Below are 16,855 nucleotides of genomic sequence, written 5' to 3' on the forward strand. Positions count from 1 at the left end.
GCTTGGGGCGGCAAAAACCCTGTGTATAAGGGACAAGTCGGAGATCTTTTGCCTTATCAGATCCTTGTTATGTTTGTGTCCTGCCGGCAGACATGGGGCCTGGTCTCAGTTTGGAAATGAGAAAAGACACAGAAACCAAGCCCAGGATGCTAGACCAGAAATATAATCTTTATTATTAATAACATGTGAGCAGCAGCATGACTTTGAACTGAAAAATAAATTGTTTTTCTTTACACAGACAGACAGACAGATCCATCCACAGCAGCAGCAACAACAGTGAGAGAACCATTCATCGAGGCATTAGTATACACAAATATCAGTGAATAAACTAAAGGCTGAATCAGATGAAGGCTTTGTATCTTCCTCCTCCTCCTCCCTGCCCCAGAACTCCTCCTCCCAGCATGCTTCATTTAAAGGAGAGTTAAAACAGTGACCAGTTGCTCGTTCATTCTCCAGGTCATTTTTATACAAACTGCCTCCACATGTCATGAGGCCTGGGGAAATGGCACTGTAGCTTCCAGATCCGGCCCCACAGAGCACTTAGGAACATGCTTCACTTTAAGCACCTGAGCAATCTCATGATGGGTGTTATCCAACACAACTGAAGTCAATATAAAGATTACCACTGATGGGATTACCTACGTGCTTAACGTTAAGCACGTGCTTAAGTGCTTTGCTGAATCAAAGCATAATACACTCCTGCTAAGGCACCTTCGACCCCTCGATGTTCTCTTTACCCAGCCTGCTTGCTTGCTGGGAGAGGAGAGAAATGGGACAATGGAGCTACAGTAACTATATATATTTAGTTTCTTGTATTTGAACAATGTAAAATAATTAAAATCCTCCCTTTCGGAATGAGCACCCTCACCGGTAGAATGGCAGAATGCAGACTAGCGTAGCCTTTTGGGTTTATTTTCTCTCTGTAACTGAGCAGGCAGAGCATGGAGGCCCCCTCAGAGTAAGTCTGAGAATGGGTTAAATGGGTGATGTGTGTTGTTTGCATTAAAACTCCTTAATGAGTCCCAATGGGAGGTAGAAAAACAGAGCTCCACTGAAGGGTTGGTTTCTCCTGCCCTCCTTCTAATTGTCGTTATCCTAGGGAAAATATATTTTAAGTATTTATAGCTTGGGCTAACATGTTGGTGCAGTTTTCCTTGGAGCTAGAAAAGGCTGTTTGCTACTAGCTGTGAGACTCCATTTTTGGTAAGATGGAGAGGGCTGATTGGCCAGATTCCATTAGGGGTGGGGCTAAGGATTTATAAAACTAGCTACTAGCCCAAGAAGGTCACTCCACATTGGGAGTTCAGTCTAGTCAGAAGGCTGCTCCAGTTTTGGGGTGATGGTTGTGGTTAATATAGCTCAGGAGTTCACTTCTACCCGGGAGTCTGACAGCACTCAAAAGCTCATTCCAACTTGGAAGTTTGGTGTGGCTCAAATGTTTGTTCCAGCCTGGAAGTTTAGTTTAGCTCAGGGGCTTGTTTTAGCTTTTGGAGTTTACTCCAGCCCAGAGAGCCCAGCCCAGTTTCAGAAGTTTAATTTGGGTTACGAGTTCAGCTCAAACTAGGACCTAGAACTGATAGGATTCACTTAGAAGCCTTTTTGCCCTCAAAGGGGATTTAATACAGGGTGGTTGCTTCTTCATGAAGCTGCTATTGGGATTTTTTTTTAATTAAATGAAATGTTTCCTGTGGGATCTTAAATGAAAAATCCCTTATGTCCAGTATTTGTAATGGACTCCTGACTTCTTGTGCTCTTAATTCCATTAATTGCACTTGAGTCTATGACCCACAGCTCACGTATAATGACTGTAGTGTGACACTATATTGGGGACTGACCCAAAGCCCATGGTAGGCAATAAGAAGACTCCCAGTGACTTCAGTAGGCTTTGGATCAGGCCCTTAACCCGCCATCTTCCATTCAAACTGGATCATCTCAAAATACAAACATCCATCTTTAAATGACTGTGGAGATACAATAGTGGTGGGCAGCAGTACAAACCCTAAGAGAGAATGGGTTGAAGCTATTGCCCAGGACCTGGCTGAAAGCACAGTGGCAAAGTACCAGAGCAGGGGTCATCTCTGTGATAGTGGAAGGAGGAAGCACCCCGTGGCAGAGGGGAGAGAAGGAACATGGTTTTCATATTAACTGATAACATTCAGCGCATCAATTAAGGAGTGAAGCTCGTCCCTCACATTCTCCAGAGAGTGGTGGATCTTCTGCGAGTTGTCCAGAAGCTCAATGCTGTGGGTGTACGGATCGTATTTCACCGAGAAGGGTCGCTTGATGCGTGCAGCATAGCTTCTGTAGGGAGAGGGTAAAAGCAAATGTAGTGAGTAGAAAGGGGCTGTGAGTGGGTTGAAAACAATGGGGGGGGATCGCGTATGCTGCCATGAAATATCTTCAAAACGCTCTCTCTGCTTTCAATCACTTTCCATTTTAACATTTTATCAACTTCAAAAAAAAAAAAATCTGCGCTTGTCCCAACATCAAGTTTATCCCCAATGACAGTGGCAGAGATGTAGTCTCGATATATCCCTAGTGTATTTCCATGTATTGGAGTCACACCCGGGATGAATTTGTTCCTGTGGACCATTTGTGGACCACGGGGGCAGAGAGGCTTTGTTCTCAGAGCTCTGCGGGCAAAGGGGAAGTTTGCATGGCTTCTCTGTACAGTGTCCTGACTCAAGTCAGTACTTCACTCTCAATTAGTAACCCTGCACCTGACTCAGCATTAACCCATTGACTTCAGTTGTAGGTGTAAACGCTCAGCACCTCTCAAAAATCAGGACCATAGCCATTTGGGATAAAGATCACAGGGTAAGTTAAAAAACAAAGGCCAAGATTGTCAGAACTGGGTGTCTGACATTAGGTTCCTACGACAATATTAAGCACCTAAATAAGTGACATGATTTTCCACTACTGAATAAATATGGACTTAGGATCCTGACATTAGACATCCAGATTTGAAAACCGAAAAAAGCTTACAAAGATGGGGGAACAAGTTTGTTCTACTAAAGAGAGTATTTTTGATGAACCCCAGTTACATGAGTCATTATTTCTGATGGCAATAATTGATACTAGTAAACAGGTAACAGCAGGTTCACGTGGATAGAGGTGGACAGGGGAATGACTGAGTGGGATGATGATCACCCAAAGCATAAGAGAACTAGAATAACCAACAGTGTTAAACAATATCCTGCACATTTCACCTTGCTGCCAATATTGGACAGATCTGTAATACCTGGTTCACCTGCATCCTTTACTGATAGTCTTTATAGTATCAAGTAACATTTGTCTTTCCTTAGGTTCTGGCACCCTCTTGTGGTCTTTAAAATGCCATTCACTTACAGTTAAAATAGGGAAATGTATGATCTTCCAGACCTGGTTGAAAATTTTTCTACAAATCCGTATTTTCCAACAAGAAATATCTGCCTGAATCAGAACAGTGACTTGAACCTGGGTGTCTCACCCTCCCAGTGACGGCCATAATCACTAAGCTATTGGTTACACTGGCATGGATGGTCTCTCTTGGGTTTTTTTTTTTTTTCACAAAAATATTTTTTCTCAAAAAAGTTCTAGTTTTGTTCCAACGTGGAACGCAACCATTTGTCGAAATTTTTCATGAAATGGAGTTCTTGTTTTCTGGCCAGATGTACTGCCTTCCTTTCCCTCCTAACTATGCCTCTATTGATCACTAAAACCACAAGGAGTCCGGTGACACCTTAAAGACTAACAGATTTATTTGGGCATAAGATTTCGTGGGTAAAAAAACTACTTCTTCAAATGCATGGAGTGAAGAAGTGAGGTTTTTTACCCGTGAAAGCTTATGCCCAAATAAATCTGTTAGTCTTTAAGGTGCCACCGGACTCCTTGTTGTTTTTGTGGATACAGACTAACACAGCTACCCCCTGATACTGTCTATTGATGACTGTTTTTCATTGTTACTCGGATTAGAATGAATAGCTCTTTGAATGGTGGCTCAAAAGATAAAAGAAGCTCTGACAGGGCACTGAAAGAGTTAACATTACTGACAATGGTGGTCTTATTGGAACTGCAGTGGTCTGCTGCAAATTGGGATGTGGAGAATCCTGGGGGAAAACATTAATAATTAGAAATGTGGGCCCTTTGAGGATCCATATCTCAGAACTCCTTGGAGATCTTGCTTCTCTTGGTGCATAGGAACACAACATCCCCTCTGTAGGTAGCTTCATGGATAACTAAATAAGTGCCAGATTGTAAGCTCCTGGGGGCAGGGACTAACTTTTAGTTCAGCACCTACCACAATGGGGTCCTACTCCATAACTGGTGTGGTGCTGGGGAGTTCATTTCAGGGCTGAGCTTCCCAGACAGTATGGACGGGGCACTGTGAAGCTCTTGTTATGCAAGGCTAGTTGGAACCGGCACATAATAAAGCAAATTTCTTGCAAACCTGATGCTTAGGCTCCTAAAAACCTTTGTGGACCTGGGCCTGAGCGATCCCTGAGCACCACAAGTGAGGCTCCTAGATGCTAAGGTAATAATAATACTAGTGAAGTAACCTCATGTTCAACTCTTGTGTAATTCCTAAATGGCCTTTAAATAGGATCAGGCCTTGGGGTATCTTCCATCAGTGAGAGACATTCTAAGCAATCCTCTGTCCACACATGCAGCACAGTGGGTTTCTCAAAACTGCAGATGGCTAATTAATTATCTGTCAGTAAGAAAAGAAGCTTCATTTCTTAAGGAGGGCAGCCTGAGAGTGCTTACATCTTGGTAATCGAGTCCCAAAGGCCTGGAAGTGATGCTAGTGAATTTTAACATATTCAGGGGTTCCCTAAAGATTCTGGTTTAAACATTGCAGGTTCTTAACACATTATTTAAAATGGAGCATTCCACCGTCAAGATGCCCTGGGCCTGTACATTGTGTGATATTAAAAAAAACACCTTTTCTTTGCTAATGGCTAAAGGAAGCATACATTATTTCCCCCTGACACTAGAGAGTAAAATGATTGCGTATAAGTGTGTTCTCCTGGGCACAGTTTTTTGCATGGTCCAATAGACTAATCAGAGCAGTCCCCTACAGAGAAAGGTATAAAGTAAACAAGTCCTGCAGCCATATTCTCCTGCCCATCATGAGTGCTCACTACTCACACAGTTGTATGTTAGAGCTGCCGGCCAACAGTGTGGTAAGGATAGGGGACATGAGCCTGGAGATCAAGGGGAAAATTGGGCCACAGACCTTGGGATCCCCAACCAGCCATGAGTCTGGTCTCTGCCATACTCTGCAATAACGGCATGGCTGGCAGATGTGCCATGTCACCACTAAGTGTGGAGCTGGGGTTCCACTCTGTGACCCTTCTGATAGGAGTCCAGTAGTAGAGATAGAAGTGTCCATTCCTTTAGCTCATTCAGTCTGCCCTCCAGCTCACTGCAATTGACAGGTCTAATGCCTATGAACGATTAAGGGTTGGACGGGTGGGCACTGTGGCCTAGTGCTTAGAGCAGAGGTTTAGGAGTGAGAATTCCTGAGGGTTGATCTTGGCCCTGCTGTGTGAGCTTTGCAGAGTTGCTTTAACCTCATCTTGCCTTAGTTTTCCTACCTAAAACTGAGGCTAATATGCTTACCTGCCTGTAGGGCCTTGTGAGCCTAATTAATTATGGTTTCTAATGTGCTTTGAGGTCATAAATGGGGACTTTCAGTTAAAGTGCCATATATACTCGTTCATAAGCCGAATTTTTTTAGTAAAAAAGGGAAGCACAAGAGAAGGGGGTCAGCTTATGAACGGGTATAGAGAGGGAGAGGTGGGACACAGCCCCTCCCCCCAACAAAGGGGGCAAGGAGAGGCAGCACAGCCAACAGAGACAGAAGGGAAGAGGTGGGGCCAGAGTCTCTCCACTTCTCCAGTCTCCAAAGCAGCTGCAGCTCCGGGGCTGGCAGGCTGCGGCCATGCCGTCCGGCCCTGCCTGCCCACTGGAGCATGCTGCAGCTACGCCGCCCAGCCCTGCCCGCCGGAGCACGCTGCGGCCACGCCACTCAGCCCCGCCTGCCGGAGCACGCTGCGGCCACGCCACTCAGCCTTGCCCACCAGAGCAGGCTGTGGCCGCGCCACCTGGCCCGCCAGAACATGCTGCGGCCGCACTGCCCAGTCTGGCCCGCCGGAGCAGGCTGCGGCCGCGCTGCCCAGCCTGCCGGAGCAGCTCCAGCCAGGCCAGAGACATCCTCCCCTGGCCCGCCCCAGATAAGGTGAAAAGGGATGGGATGGGGAGAGTGTGAGGGTCCTGGGCTAGGGGTGGGGTCATGTGGGGGGTGGTCACAGGGGTTACTCCCCTGACGTCCAGCTTCTCTCCCCGCAAAAAATTTCCCCACCAGTTGCTGTCTCGGCCCATCAGGGTAAACAGTTGGCATGCCGGGACACTTTGTTTACTTAGGTTTACCTCCGTGCCTGTGGATGCTCAAGGTAAACAAACCATCTCGGCCCACCAGCGACTTATCCTGATGGCCAAAAGTTTGCCGACCCCTGAATTATAGGGTCGGCTTATGAATGGGTCATACACATTTTCCATTTTTACTTATCCATCTTGGCTTATAAACGAACCGGCTTATGATCGAGTATATACGGTACCAAGTATTGTTTTGAATGATGCAAGGAGGAAGGCAGGCCATGATATAATTAACTGTCTGTATTTAGTTGCCCTGGTGGCATTTCCATTCTGGATCCTACCTGAGTTTGTCTTTGGCATCATTGAAGCTTTCGGATACAAAATACACTGGCTGGTAGTTCTGATCCTGGTAGGGCTGAACAGCGGCAGCATCTGGGTCAAAGTTCCGGACCTCCGGCTCGTCCGACAAGGAGTGCTGAGGAAAGTACGAATAAAAGCCAATACTTAAAGGAGGGGAAGGAAGTTTGTGTGCATGAGAGAGAGAAATGCGGAAAGTGGATTCGCTAAAGAAACTGGAGGTGTGCAGAGGGGAAAGGGGCCCTTTGCCTCAATGTGTCTGAGCAGAGAAGGACAAGGTAGGTCGAGACTTACTATTAGCTCCCCATAGGAGGATAGGAGCCCAGCTCCATAAGCTTTGATTATTCCATTCTGTTTGCAGAGCCCAAACTCCACTGTAAACCAATAAAGCTGTGAAGGGAAGAGAAAAACAAGCAAGGAGTCACTCCTCCTCCTCTTCATTTTCCTTTCACCTCCCCGCAGACCGTTCAGATCAGAGAACAGGCTTCCCGGGGCTGTTAGATGGGCTTGAAAGGAACCAGAGAGGTCACTGGCCACAAACCCAGATCAGATCACTCATATATGCTTTGGAACAACTTGCATCTCTCTAGCCTGTCTGCCTATACTGTGCCCATCACTGTCATATCTGACTTGCATTGACTAATTGAGACCTTCTCAAGAATAAATCCCTCCTTCGTAGCTGGTGATGAGCTGCCTCTTCCCTCCCTCCTCCCTTTGGAAGATCTGGGGGCATGGTGCTGTCTGGTTTCACTGCTGGAAGGAGTGAGACAGACAGCAAGTTAGTAGTTTTATTGGGGTCCCCAATAGCATGGGGCTCGAAGCATTTGCTTGTGTTGCAGGTGCTCAAGGCCAGCTAGTCCCAATGTGGTTCACGCATCTCTCTGGATAATGTACTAAATAATCTGGTTATATCACTGAGTATTCAGTGTCAACAAAATACCTTTGTGAATGGGCCTTGAAGCTGAACTTGGTTAGGCAGACTCAAAGGAAAGGGATATAACTTAATCCAGCTCCAAAGATTCCTTTCAATGCTATGCAGTAAATCCCACATCTTTGACAGCGTGATGCCAGATGATAAAGAACTGTGAGTGCCATTGTCCATGAAACTTAATGTGTGGCCGGGTGAGCTCTGCTCAACCTTAGTCTTTTGTAATTGACCTCTATCCCTGTGAGTGAGGTAGACTGTGTTCCCAGCATGCACTTCAACAGACGCTGCAGAGCCCCATGATGAGGCCCTGTGTTTCATTAGTGGTATGTGACGCTCTGGAGAAGGCCACCTAAGAAGGGAACCAGAACTCTGTGTTCTCCACTCACATGCTCCAGTGGTGTAATGCAGCATGCTGTGTGGGAAACAAGCCAACAGAGGTTCCCCAGTGACACATCTGCTGATTGGACAGAGAGAACGTGAGGGGAGAGACAATGAAGACATTTGGAGACAGGACATTAGTGACTGATCTTAATGCCTTTACTGAACCTGTATGTATGTAACTCAGGAAAAACTGCCCCATTTCCTAACTAAACCACATCCTCCTGAATCATCCCAGCCACTAATACCCAAGGAGGAGAAGGAGCTCACCAGTTCTGCTAGGGTAACAGGGATCCCTTCAGAGTAAAGGAAAACTTACCGTTGCAAGTTTCTCAATCTCTTCCTCAGTGGCTCCCAACGATGCCAGTCCAATATCCTAGGAAGAGAAGGAAGAAGGTTAACACATAAACACGGGTTGCACCCAGAGCCATTTCAATCCAGTCAGTTTTGCTAATGGGTTTGGCTTCTAGCCTGCTCAGATGTCACTCATTTTATGGACTTCTCACACCACCCCTTAGTTAGCATCCCAGAAACCAGCAGCCAGGCGGCACTATGCTAATTCTGAGCTTGGTGTGTAGCAGCTGCTTCGGTATCATTTCCTCTAACACCTTGTGCCACGGAGGCTGAAAGTGCAGGAGGAAGAAGGATGATCTTGTGGTTAAATCACCAGGCTGGGATTCAGGAGATCTGGTTCTATTTCTTGGTTTGCCACAGACTCCTTGGGCAAGTCACTTAATCTTTTGGTCCTCGGTCCCCCGTCTGTAAAAGAGGGATAATACTTCCTCTCTCTCTGTCTTGTCCATTCAGTCTATAAACAAAGAAATGATACCACACCTCACATTTAAGGCCCTTGATGGCCTATCTCCACCTCCCTATCATCTCTCATTCAGTATCAAGATGTCAATTTCTGCCTCCAATCAGCAAATGTCAGCCTGTGTCACTCGTCTGTTACATTTTCAAACAAGGACCTTCATGCTTTCTTCTAAGCTGACCCTCCTGCTCGGGAAGAGCTCCCCATAAACATCCATAAAGCTGCCTCATTATTTTCCTTGAAATCCCTCTTTAGAATTTTCCTTTTCCATGATGCCTACCAGAAACTTGAAAACAGTTTGGCTACTAGTGCACTGAGAACACAGCCTATGTTAGTCATGTCAATAGTAATAAAAATACTACTACACCTCTACCCCAATATAACATGAATTCAGATATAATGCGGTAAAGCAGCGCTCTGAGGGGGCGGGGCTGCGCACTCCGGTGGGTCAAAGCAAGTTCGATATAACGCGGTTTCACCTATAACGCGGTAAGATTTTTTGGCTCCCGAGGACAGCATTCTATCGGGGTAGAGGTGTATTACTAATGATGTAGGTGGGCAGTCACCCATCAGAAATGAACGAAGAGTAAAAAGCACAGCTCGAAGCAGAGAGGGCACAAACAACCTGTGGGCTGAAATACATACACACCATGTATTTGAGGAACAGTTACTAAGAATGACTACGTTCATAAAATGCAAAGTTTGATCTGTGGATAATTTGGGGGGGGAGGTGGGAAAGGCCTAAATCCATTGGATAAATTATTTGCTGTGGTTGATACTCTGTCCAGCTCTAGTCCATGATCCTATAGCATGCCATACAACAGGGGTCGGCAACCTTTCAGAAGTGGTGTGCCAAGTCTTCATTTATTCACTCTAATTTAAGGTTTTGCGTGCCGGTAATACATTTTAACGTTTTTAGATGGTCTCTTTCTATAAGTCTATAATATAGAACTAAACTATTGTTGTATGTAGATTAAATAAGGTTTTTAAAATATTTAGGAAGCTTCATTTAAAATTAAATTAAAATGCAGAGCCCCCCGGACCGGTGGCCAGGACCTGGGCAGTGTGAGTGCCACTGAAAATCAGCTCACGTGCCGCCTTCAGCACGCGTGCCATAGGTTGCCTACCCCTGCCCTACAATAACTCCTGCTAGGGCAGTGCTAGGAGTAAGCTCCCACACAGCTACTATTTCCATGCCATTCCCAACCATACTGCTGGGGAAAATTGGAAGTGAAGTTGCTTCCCTATAGCCAACATAACTACGCAGATCCCTAAGTAATCCCTGGTGGGATAAATTGGGATTGGAATTTGAGTTCTCACACCATTCCCTAAAATGGCTTCTGAGCATCAGGACCCATTGCTGGGCTTTCAGTGCAAGGACCAATCTGCCCCAATTACCTGGGAGAACTGTGCGAACGTCCTGTCAGCCAGCATTGGTACGTGCCCCAGAAGTTCGTGACAACAGTCCCTTCCATTGGAAAGAAAAGAGAAAGGATGGATTAGTCACTGCTAGAGGGTTGAATCCCATTTCCTGGTTTTACACTGTGTCAGGAGCAGTGTGAGGACAGAGAGGATTCTGCATTGTACCCGGCCATACTCACGGCTCTGGGGAGTGCATGGGTGAGGATGCATGGCGGATGTACTGCGTGCACTGGAATACCCTGAAGGCCAAGCTGGATAGGAAGTCACGTGCAGACAGCAGGCCAGCCACAGGTCGGAGCTGGAACCCAGTTCTCTCTGAAATAATCCAAACAACCACTTATCTATAGGGCCCTACCAAATTCATGGCCATGAAAAACTTGTCACGGACTGTGAAATCTGGTCTCCCACCGTGAAATCTGGTCTTTCTTGTGCTTTTACCCTATATTATACAGATTTCATGGGGGAGACCAGCATATCTCAAACTGGGGGTCCCAACCCAAAAGGGAGTTGCAGGGTGGGGTCACAAGGTTATTTGAGGGGGGTTGCGGTATTGCCACCCTTACTTCTGCGCTGCCTTCAGAGCTGGGTGGCTGGAGAGCAGCGACTGTTGGCTGGGCGCCCAGCTCTGAAGGCAGCAGCGCAGAAGTAAGGGTGGCAATACCATACCATGCCATCCTTACTTCTGCGCTGCTGCTGGTGGCAGCTCTGCCTTCAGAGCTGGGCTCCCGGCCAGCAGCCACCACTCTCCAGCTGCCCAGCTCTGAAGGCAGTGCCACCTCCTGCAGCAGTGCAGAAGTAAGGGTAGCAGTACCCCCACTCCCTAATAATCTTGTGACCCCTCCCCCCCACACACACAACACTCCTTTTTGGGTCAGGACCCCTACAATTACAATGCCATGAAATTTCAGATTTAAATAGCTGAAATCATGAAATTTACTATTTTTAAAATCCTATGACCATGAAATTGACCATGAATTTGGTAGGGCCCTACTTATATAGTGAAAGTCCTTTGAGCCGAGTCTCAGGGTGGGGTGTTCATTAGTCATGATAGTATTATCAGCACTTACAGCAAAAGCTATGGTACTGAAAGTGAATGTCTTCAGTTTTACCTTGGCAGACCTAGCATCTCTACTTGCAATAGACAATAAATTCCCTGCAAGCCAAGAGGACATGGTGACTGGGCAAATGCTGAAATTCACCACTAGGTACAATGGGGTCCATACACGAATATATCAGTGCTTGGGCTCTCCATCCCAGCCCACACACCTTCCACACTAGCCCCTACATTCCTTGAGTTGATTCTCACTCCTGTGCTTGGAACACACATTTCCACTCTAGACTGCCCCCCTCACCCAATCCTTCTTTGCACTTCTGACCTGGAAGCCCATGCTTCAATGCACTGACTCCTGCCACCACCCTGAATTCTCAGACTGGGGCCCAGAATGCTCGCTGGCTCCCTCCCTTTCTCTATAGTCACTCTCAGACTCCCCAGAGGAGTACACTCTTGCACGCGCCCCTCCCCCCCCGCCCACTTCCCTCCTGGAGCACACTAGACCTCTCCCTTGTTTGTACTACCCTACAATACAGTTCATGCTGTCGGCCCCCATAGCAAGCACTTCTTTACCCTAACCTCCAGTTCCCTCCTGCAGATTCACATTCTGCCTTGCAATGCACCCCAGCCATTCCACGGATTCACATGTCTACATGCTGATACCCACGACCCTGTAATCCCACTCCTGGCCCTGGAATGTGCCCACACCCACCTTTCAGGAAGCAGGAGACATCCTCCAGTTGAGGAATGTTGTTCTCGCTGTAGCCGCAGAATCTCTCTAGCAGGTGAAAGGCTTCCAGGTGCTCTTTGCAGGCATGAGTCGGGTACAGACTCTTCAGTGTGGTGTAAACCTCCCTCCTTCAGAGTGACAGATAGGAGAGAGGGTGTGAATTCAGGATCTAGCCCTGCCAGCCTTTGTTGTGCCTCTCATCAGGACAGACAACACCCAGTACGCTTCCTGCTGGAGTTCCTCTCCCTGTTTTTTTTATTTTATTTTATTTTTTAAACCATTGATTTTCGATCTGTTTACACATACATGCTCGAGCACATGTGCACACGCACACACTCTCCACCCAAATGCTTCTTGCTGACTGTGAGAGTGGAGAATTCAGAGGCCACCTTCACAGGGACAATTCGTGTATCTGGAGATAACTAACTCAAGGTCAAGGTGCATCAAGAGAGTTCATTCTAACTGGGAACAAAAATCCAGTCCCAGTGGCTTTATCTGTTAAAAAAGTCACACTAGTGAGAGATAATTAAGAGAGACAGCAGATGGATAATCCAGAAATACACCTCAGCAGCTCCCCTGATAAGTCATCTTCTCATTAGTGGTCCTACCCACCAAAGGTAAGTCTACACGGCAAACAGAAACCTGCAGGTGTGAGTCTCAGAGCCCAGGTCTACAGACTCAGGCTCATGGGGCTCACGTCATGGCTCAGGCTCTGAAGCCCGACCCTGTCCCTAGGCTTGGAGGCTCGCTGCTGTGGGTCTTAAAACAGTTTAGACGTACCCTAAGAGGAGCCTCTGGAGACAATAAGAAGTGGAACTGTAATGGACTTTAGATACAGCCCTTTATAGGGTGACCAGACAGCAAGTGTGAAAAATCGGGACGGGGGTGGGGGGTAATAGGAGCCTGTATAAGAAAAAGACCCAAAAATTGGGACTGTCCCTATAAAATCAGGACATCTGGTCACCCTAAGCGAGGAGGAGCAGCAGAAATTGATTTATGGTACTAAAGGGTCTCGGATGTGCCTTAGACCTTGTTAGGTGACTGAGCAGTTAGCAAGCAGAGTGGCAGTACAGGGTCAGATTTCCTCACATGCTGCACCTCTTTCTCTGAGTTACGAACATTAGCATCATCTGACATTCTTGTTCTTTAGGGATGGGTCTCCTGGACCCTCCCACTTAGAATTCCCTTAGCTCCCAAAAAGAATGAGGAGTACTTGTGGCACCTTAGAGACTAACAAATTTTAGTCTCTAAGGTGCCACAAGTACTTCTCATTCTTTTTGCTGATACAGACTAACGCGGCTACCACTCTGAAACTTAGCCCCCATGGAAACTCTTGCAAACAGTCAGAGCTCTTTACAGAGAGGCAATTAGGCAACATCCACACCTTCGTGATACATTTTTTAAGACACTCCACCACAACCATTCAGTTCTCAACTTCCAGTATTGGCCCCAGTATAAACCCACTACTGTTTTCTGATTTCTCTATTTGCCCAAGGCACACTCCCCCACAGCTGGTCAATGGGACAAAATCTTTTATTTCTTTCATGGTTCCTAATTCAGCTGGATGGAGTCAGAAAGGATTTTGCATTAAATCAACACTCACCATGTAGCTATCTCATCTGCCCGGTACTCCACTCTAGGGATTGGCTCCCCGCTGCAAGGCAAACATGGGGTTAGGGACGATAGGAGATGGGGAAACACAATAACAACATGCTATACACTCTGGGGCCCCAACCTTAAGAAAGCTCCCCCACCCTTTAAGAAAAGAGCACTACGTTTAACGATGCACAATATCAGCACAGTATAATATGGATCAGACAACTTTAAACCTAACACATGGCTAGCATATGGGGCACAGGGTTAGCACAGATCTAGTAGGAAACATATGGGTCATAAATAGAGTTGGGCCAAATTTTTTGATCAAAACTTCTTTTCGGCCAAAAATGCAGATTCAGTGACACCAAAACTTTTAGTGAATTTCTGTCAAGATTGTTCAGTTGTTTGGGTCAAAATGAAAGCTAAAAAAAAATCTAGAAAAATGGAAACTTTGTTTCAAAGGTTCCTTTCATTTTATTTATCATTTTTTGTAATATATTAAAAATGCTCAAAATCAAAACAAAAGGTTTTATGGTGCGCCCAACAAAACAATGTTTTACAAATATTTTGATTCACTGAACCTGTCAAAAAAACCCTTCATTTTTGTCCCTACCAGAAATTAATTTTTTCTTTAATTTTTCAGACTTGCCAGCAAAAACTGAAAATGCTATTAGTTGCCCAGCTCTGGTCATAAGGCTAATTAGACCCATGCTAGCCCCTTCTTCATATACTAGCTGTGTCTCTAACTGGAGACATTGGGCTTAGAACTGAACATAGGGTTAGGAGGGCTTTAAACTAGCAGCTATTGGGGTGAGTGCTAAAGAGTCAAACCCTGCACATATGCTCAAAACATGTAACTGAGACTCAACGTAGCTTGAAGGTAAAGAATCAAGGCATCAAGGGCCGTAAGGAGAAGCAATTCTTCTATTGCCTGTACACCAATGCTAGAAAGCTGGGAAATAAACAGGAGGAATTAGAATGCTCATTTTATAGAAAAAAAGTGATGACTGGTATTACTGAAACCTGGTGGGAGGAGTCACATGACTAGAATGTTAAAATCACTGGATAGCCTATATTTCCTTGATAGGGTATATGTCTACACTTTGAGCTAGGGGTGTGATTCCCAGCTTGTATACACATACTCACACTAGCTCGATGAGAGCTAGAGTATAAATACTATTGTAGCTGTGGTAATATGGACAATGGCAGCATGGCTAAGCTGTGCTGAGTACATGCCCACAGGGCTCAGATGGGTTTGATCTTGGCATAGCTAGGCTGTGCCTCCACTGTCACTGCCTATGCTCCCACAGCTACATTGCTATTTATACTCATGCTAATGCTCATCAAGCTAGTGTGAGTATGTGTATGTGAGCTGGGAATCACAACCCTAGCTCATAGGGTAGGCTTAGCAAGAAGGGAAGGGAGTGACACACTACATTAAAGATACTATTGCCTACTTTAGAGTTACTGACAATTCAGAAGGACAGGAACAGGAATGATTATGGATCAATGTTCTAAGTGATAAATCACAAGAATTATATACATAGACAGACAGACAAACACACACACACACACACACACACACACACTTGGTGCTTTAAGACGGACAGTTCCCCAAAGCTGACAATTGAGTAAAACTGAGTGGGAGGGGAGGAAAAATTTAAATATCAAAATGTGAGTGATCATTGACATATGTTTAATAATGCTTTATTCAATGACCCCAACAAACCCACAATTCCACAAGAAGTCTTTTTTTATTAAAAAAAACATCCTGGTAAAAAGGAAAAAGAAAAGTAGCCATATGTAGATATGTATATATGGCTATTTTTCTTTTATATATATATATACACACACACACACGGGGACAATGGAAAAGTTGATAGCAATGAATACAAATGGATAGTTAGGAAATGCAGATGATTGATAAGGGAAGCTCAAGGTATCAATGAAAAATGTATGGCCAGTAGAGGTAAATATTTCCTTCTTATTGTCCTTAAATATACTAAAACAAACAAAATCCTAACATTGGGATAGACCTGGTGATAGAGAAGGATGATAAAATTGTCAATTATGATGTAGAAAAGGCAGAAGTATTCCATAAATAACTTTGCTCTGTATTTGGAAAGAAGCAAGATGATGCATTCATGCCTTACAGAGATAATGAAATACTTTCTATTCCATCAGTAACTAGGGAGGATGTTAAACAGCAATTATTAAAGTTAAATGGTTAACCGATGGATCTAAAAGTAATTGTAAATGGGGAATCATCATCTTGTTAGGGGAAGTGGGATCCCCAAGGGATCTGTTCTTTGCCCCATGGTATTCAATATCTTTGTCAATGGTTTGGAAGAAAATACAAAATTATTGCTGATAAAATTTGTAGCTGACACAAAAATTGGAGGAGTGATAAAAAATAATGATGTGGTCAAGTCAGTTCTAAAGACCAGTCTGGATTGCTTGGTAAAATGAGCTCCAAGTGCAATACTATAACTAAGTGGGCGGGATGGGGTGGGGAAGGGAATGCATTCCTTGGATACATAAGCAGAGGAATATTAAGTAGGGACAGAGAAGGTGGTATTACATCTGTATCCAGCATTAGTGAGACCATTACTGGAAAACAAAAAGAACGTTGAAAAATTGGAAAAGGTTTAGAAAAGAACTACAAGAGTGATTTAAGGTCTGGTAAACATACCTTATAACGAACTAATTAAGAAGCTCAATCTATTTATCTTATCCAAGAGAAAGTTTAGAGGTGACCTGTTTGCAGTTTACAAGTACCTTTATGGGGAAGGGAATTCTGATAGTAGATGGTTCTTTAATCTAGCAGAAAAAGGTCTAACAAGATCCAGTGGTTGAAAGCTTATTTCTAGATTGAATTTGTTTAGCTTTAAACACACATTTTTAACAGTGAGAGTAATTAACCATTGGATCAATTTACCTAGGGATGGGGGTGGTTTCTCCATTTCTTGAAGTCTTTAAATCAAGACTGGCTATCTTTCTAACAGAGATGCTCTAGCTCAGACTAAAGTTATGGGCTTGATGCAGAAATTACTACATGAAGTTCTATGGCCTGTATTATGCAGCAAGTTTGTTCTGGCCTTAACATCTATGAATTAATGAACATGCAGATTTTTAAACATGGGAGGAAGCTGAAATGAGTGCAGGGAGCAGAGGACCTGAGAAAAGAAATTGGAAAGGGAGAATGGAAGGGCAAAATAATGA

The 16,855-nt window shown here is 44.9% G+C and overlaps 1 protein-coding gene across 1 annotated transcript in view; it reads right to left on the minus strand.

Annotated features, from left to right (window-relative positions):
• Positions 1-2,141: 2,141 nt before the first annotated feature.
• TH (tyrosine hydroxylase) overlaps positions 2,142-16,855 on the minus strand; it is a 30,964-nt gene continuing 16,250 nt past the window's right edge. The window contains exons 6-13 of the mRNA XM_024208882.2: positions 13,641-13,691; positions 12,020-12,165; positions 10,436-10,571; positions 10,233-10,302; positions 8,343-8,399; positions 7,012-7,107; positions 6,702-6,835; positions 2,142-2,301 (exon numbers count right to left, since the gene is read on the minus strand). Coding sequence (XP_024064650.2) covers positions 2,142-2,301; positions 6,702-6,835; positions 7,012-7,107; positions 8,343-8,399; positions 10,233-10,302; positions 10,436-10,571; positions 12,020-12,165; positions 13,641-13,691 — 850 coding nt within the window. The remainder of the gene's footprint in view (positions 2,302-6,701; positions 6,836-7,011; positions 7,108-8,342; positions 8,400-10,232; positions 10,303-10,435; positions 10,572-12,019; positions 12,166-13,640; positions 13,692-16,855) is intronic.

This window comes from Terrapene carolina, unplaced genomic scaffold, assembly GCF_002925995.2.
Source record: "Terrapene carolina triunguis isolate 2854851 unplaced genomic scaffold, T_m_triunguis-2.0 Scaffold171, whole genome shotgun sequence".
Taxonomy (NCBI): domain Eukaryota; kingdom Metazoa; phylum Chordata; order Testudines; family Emydidae; genus Terrapene; species Terrapene triunguis.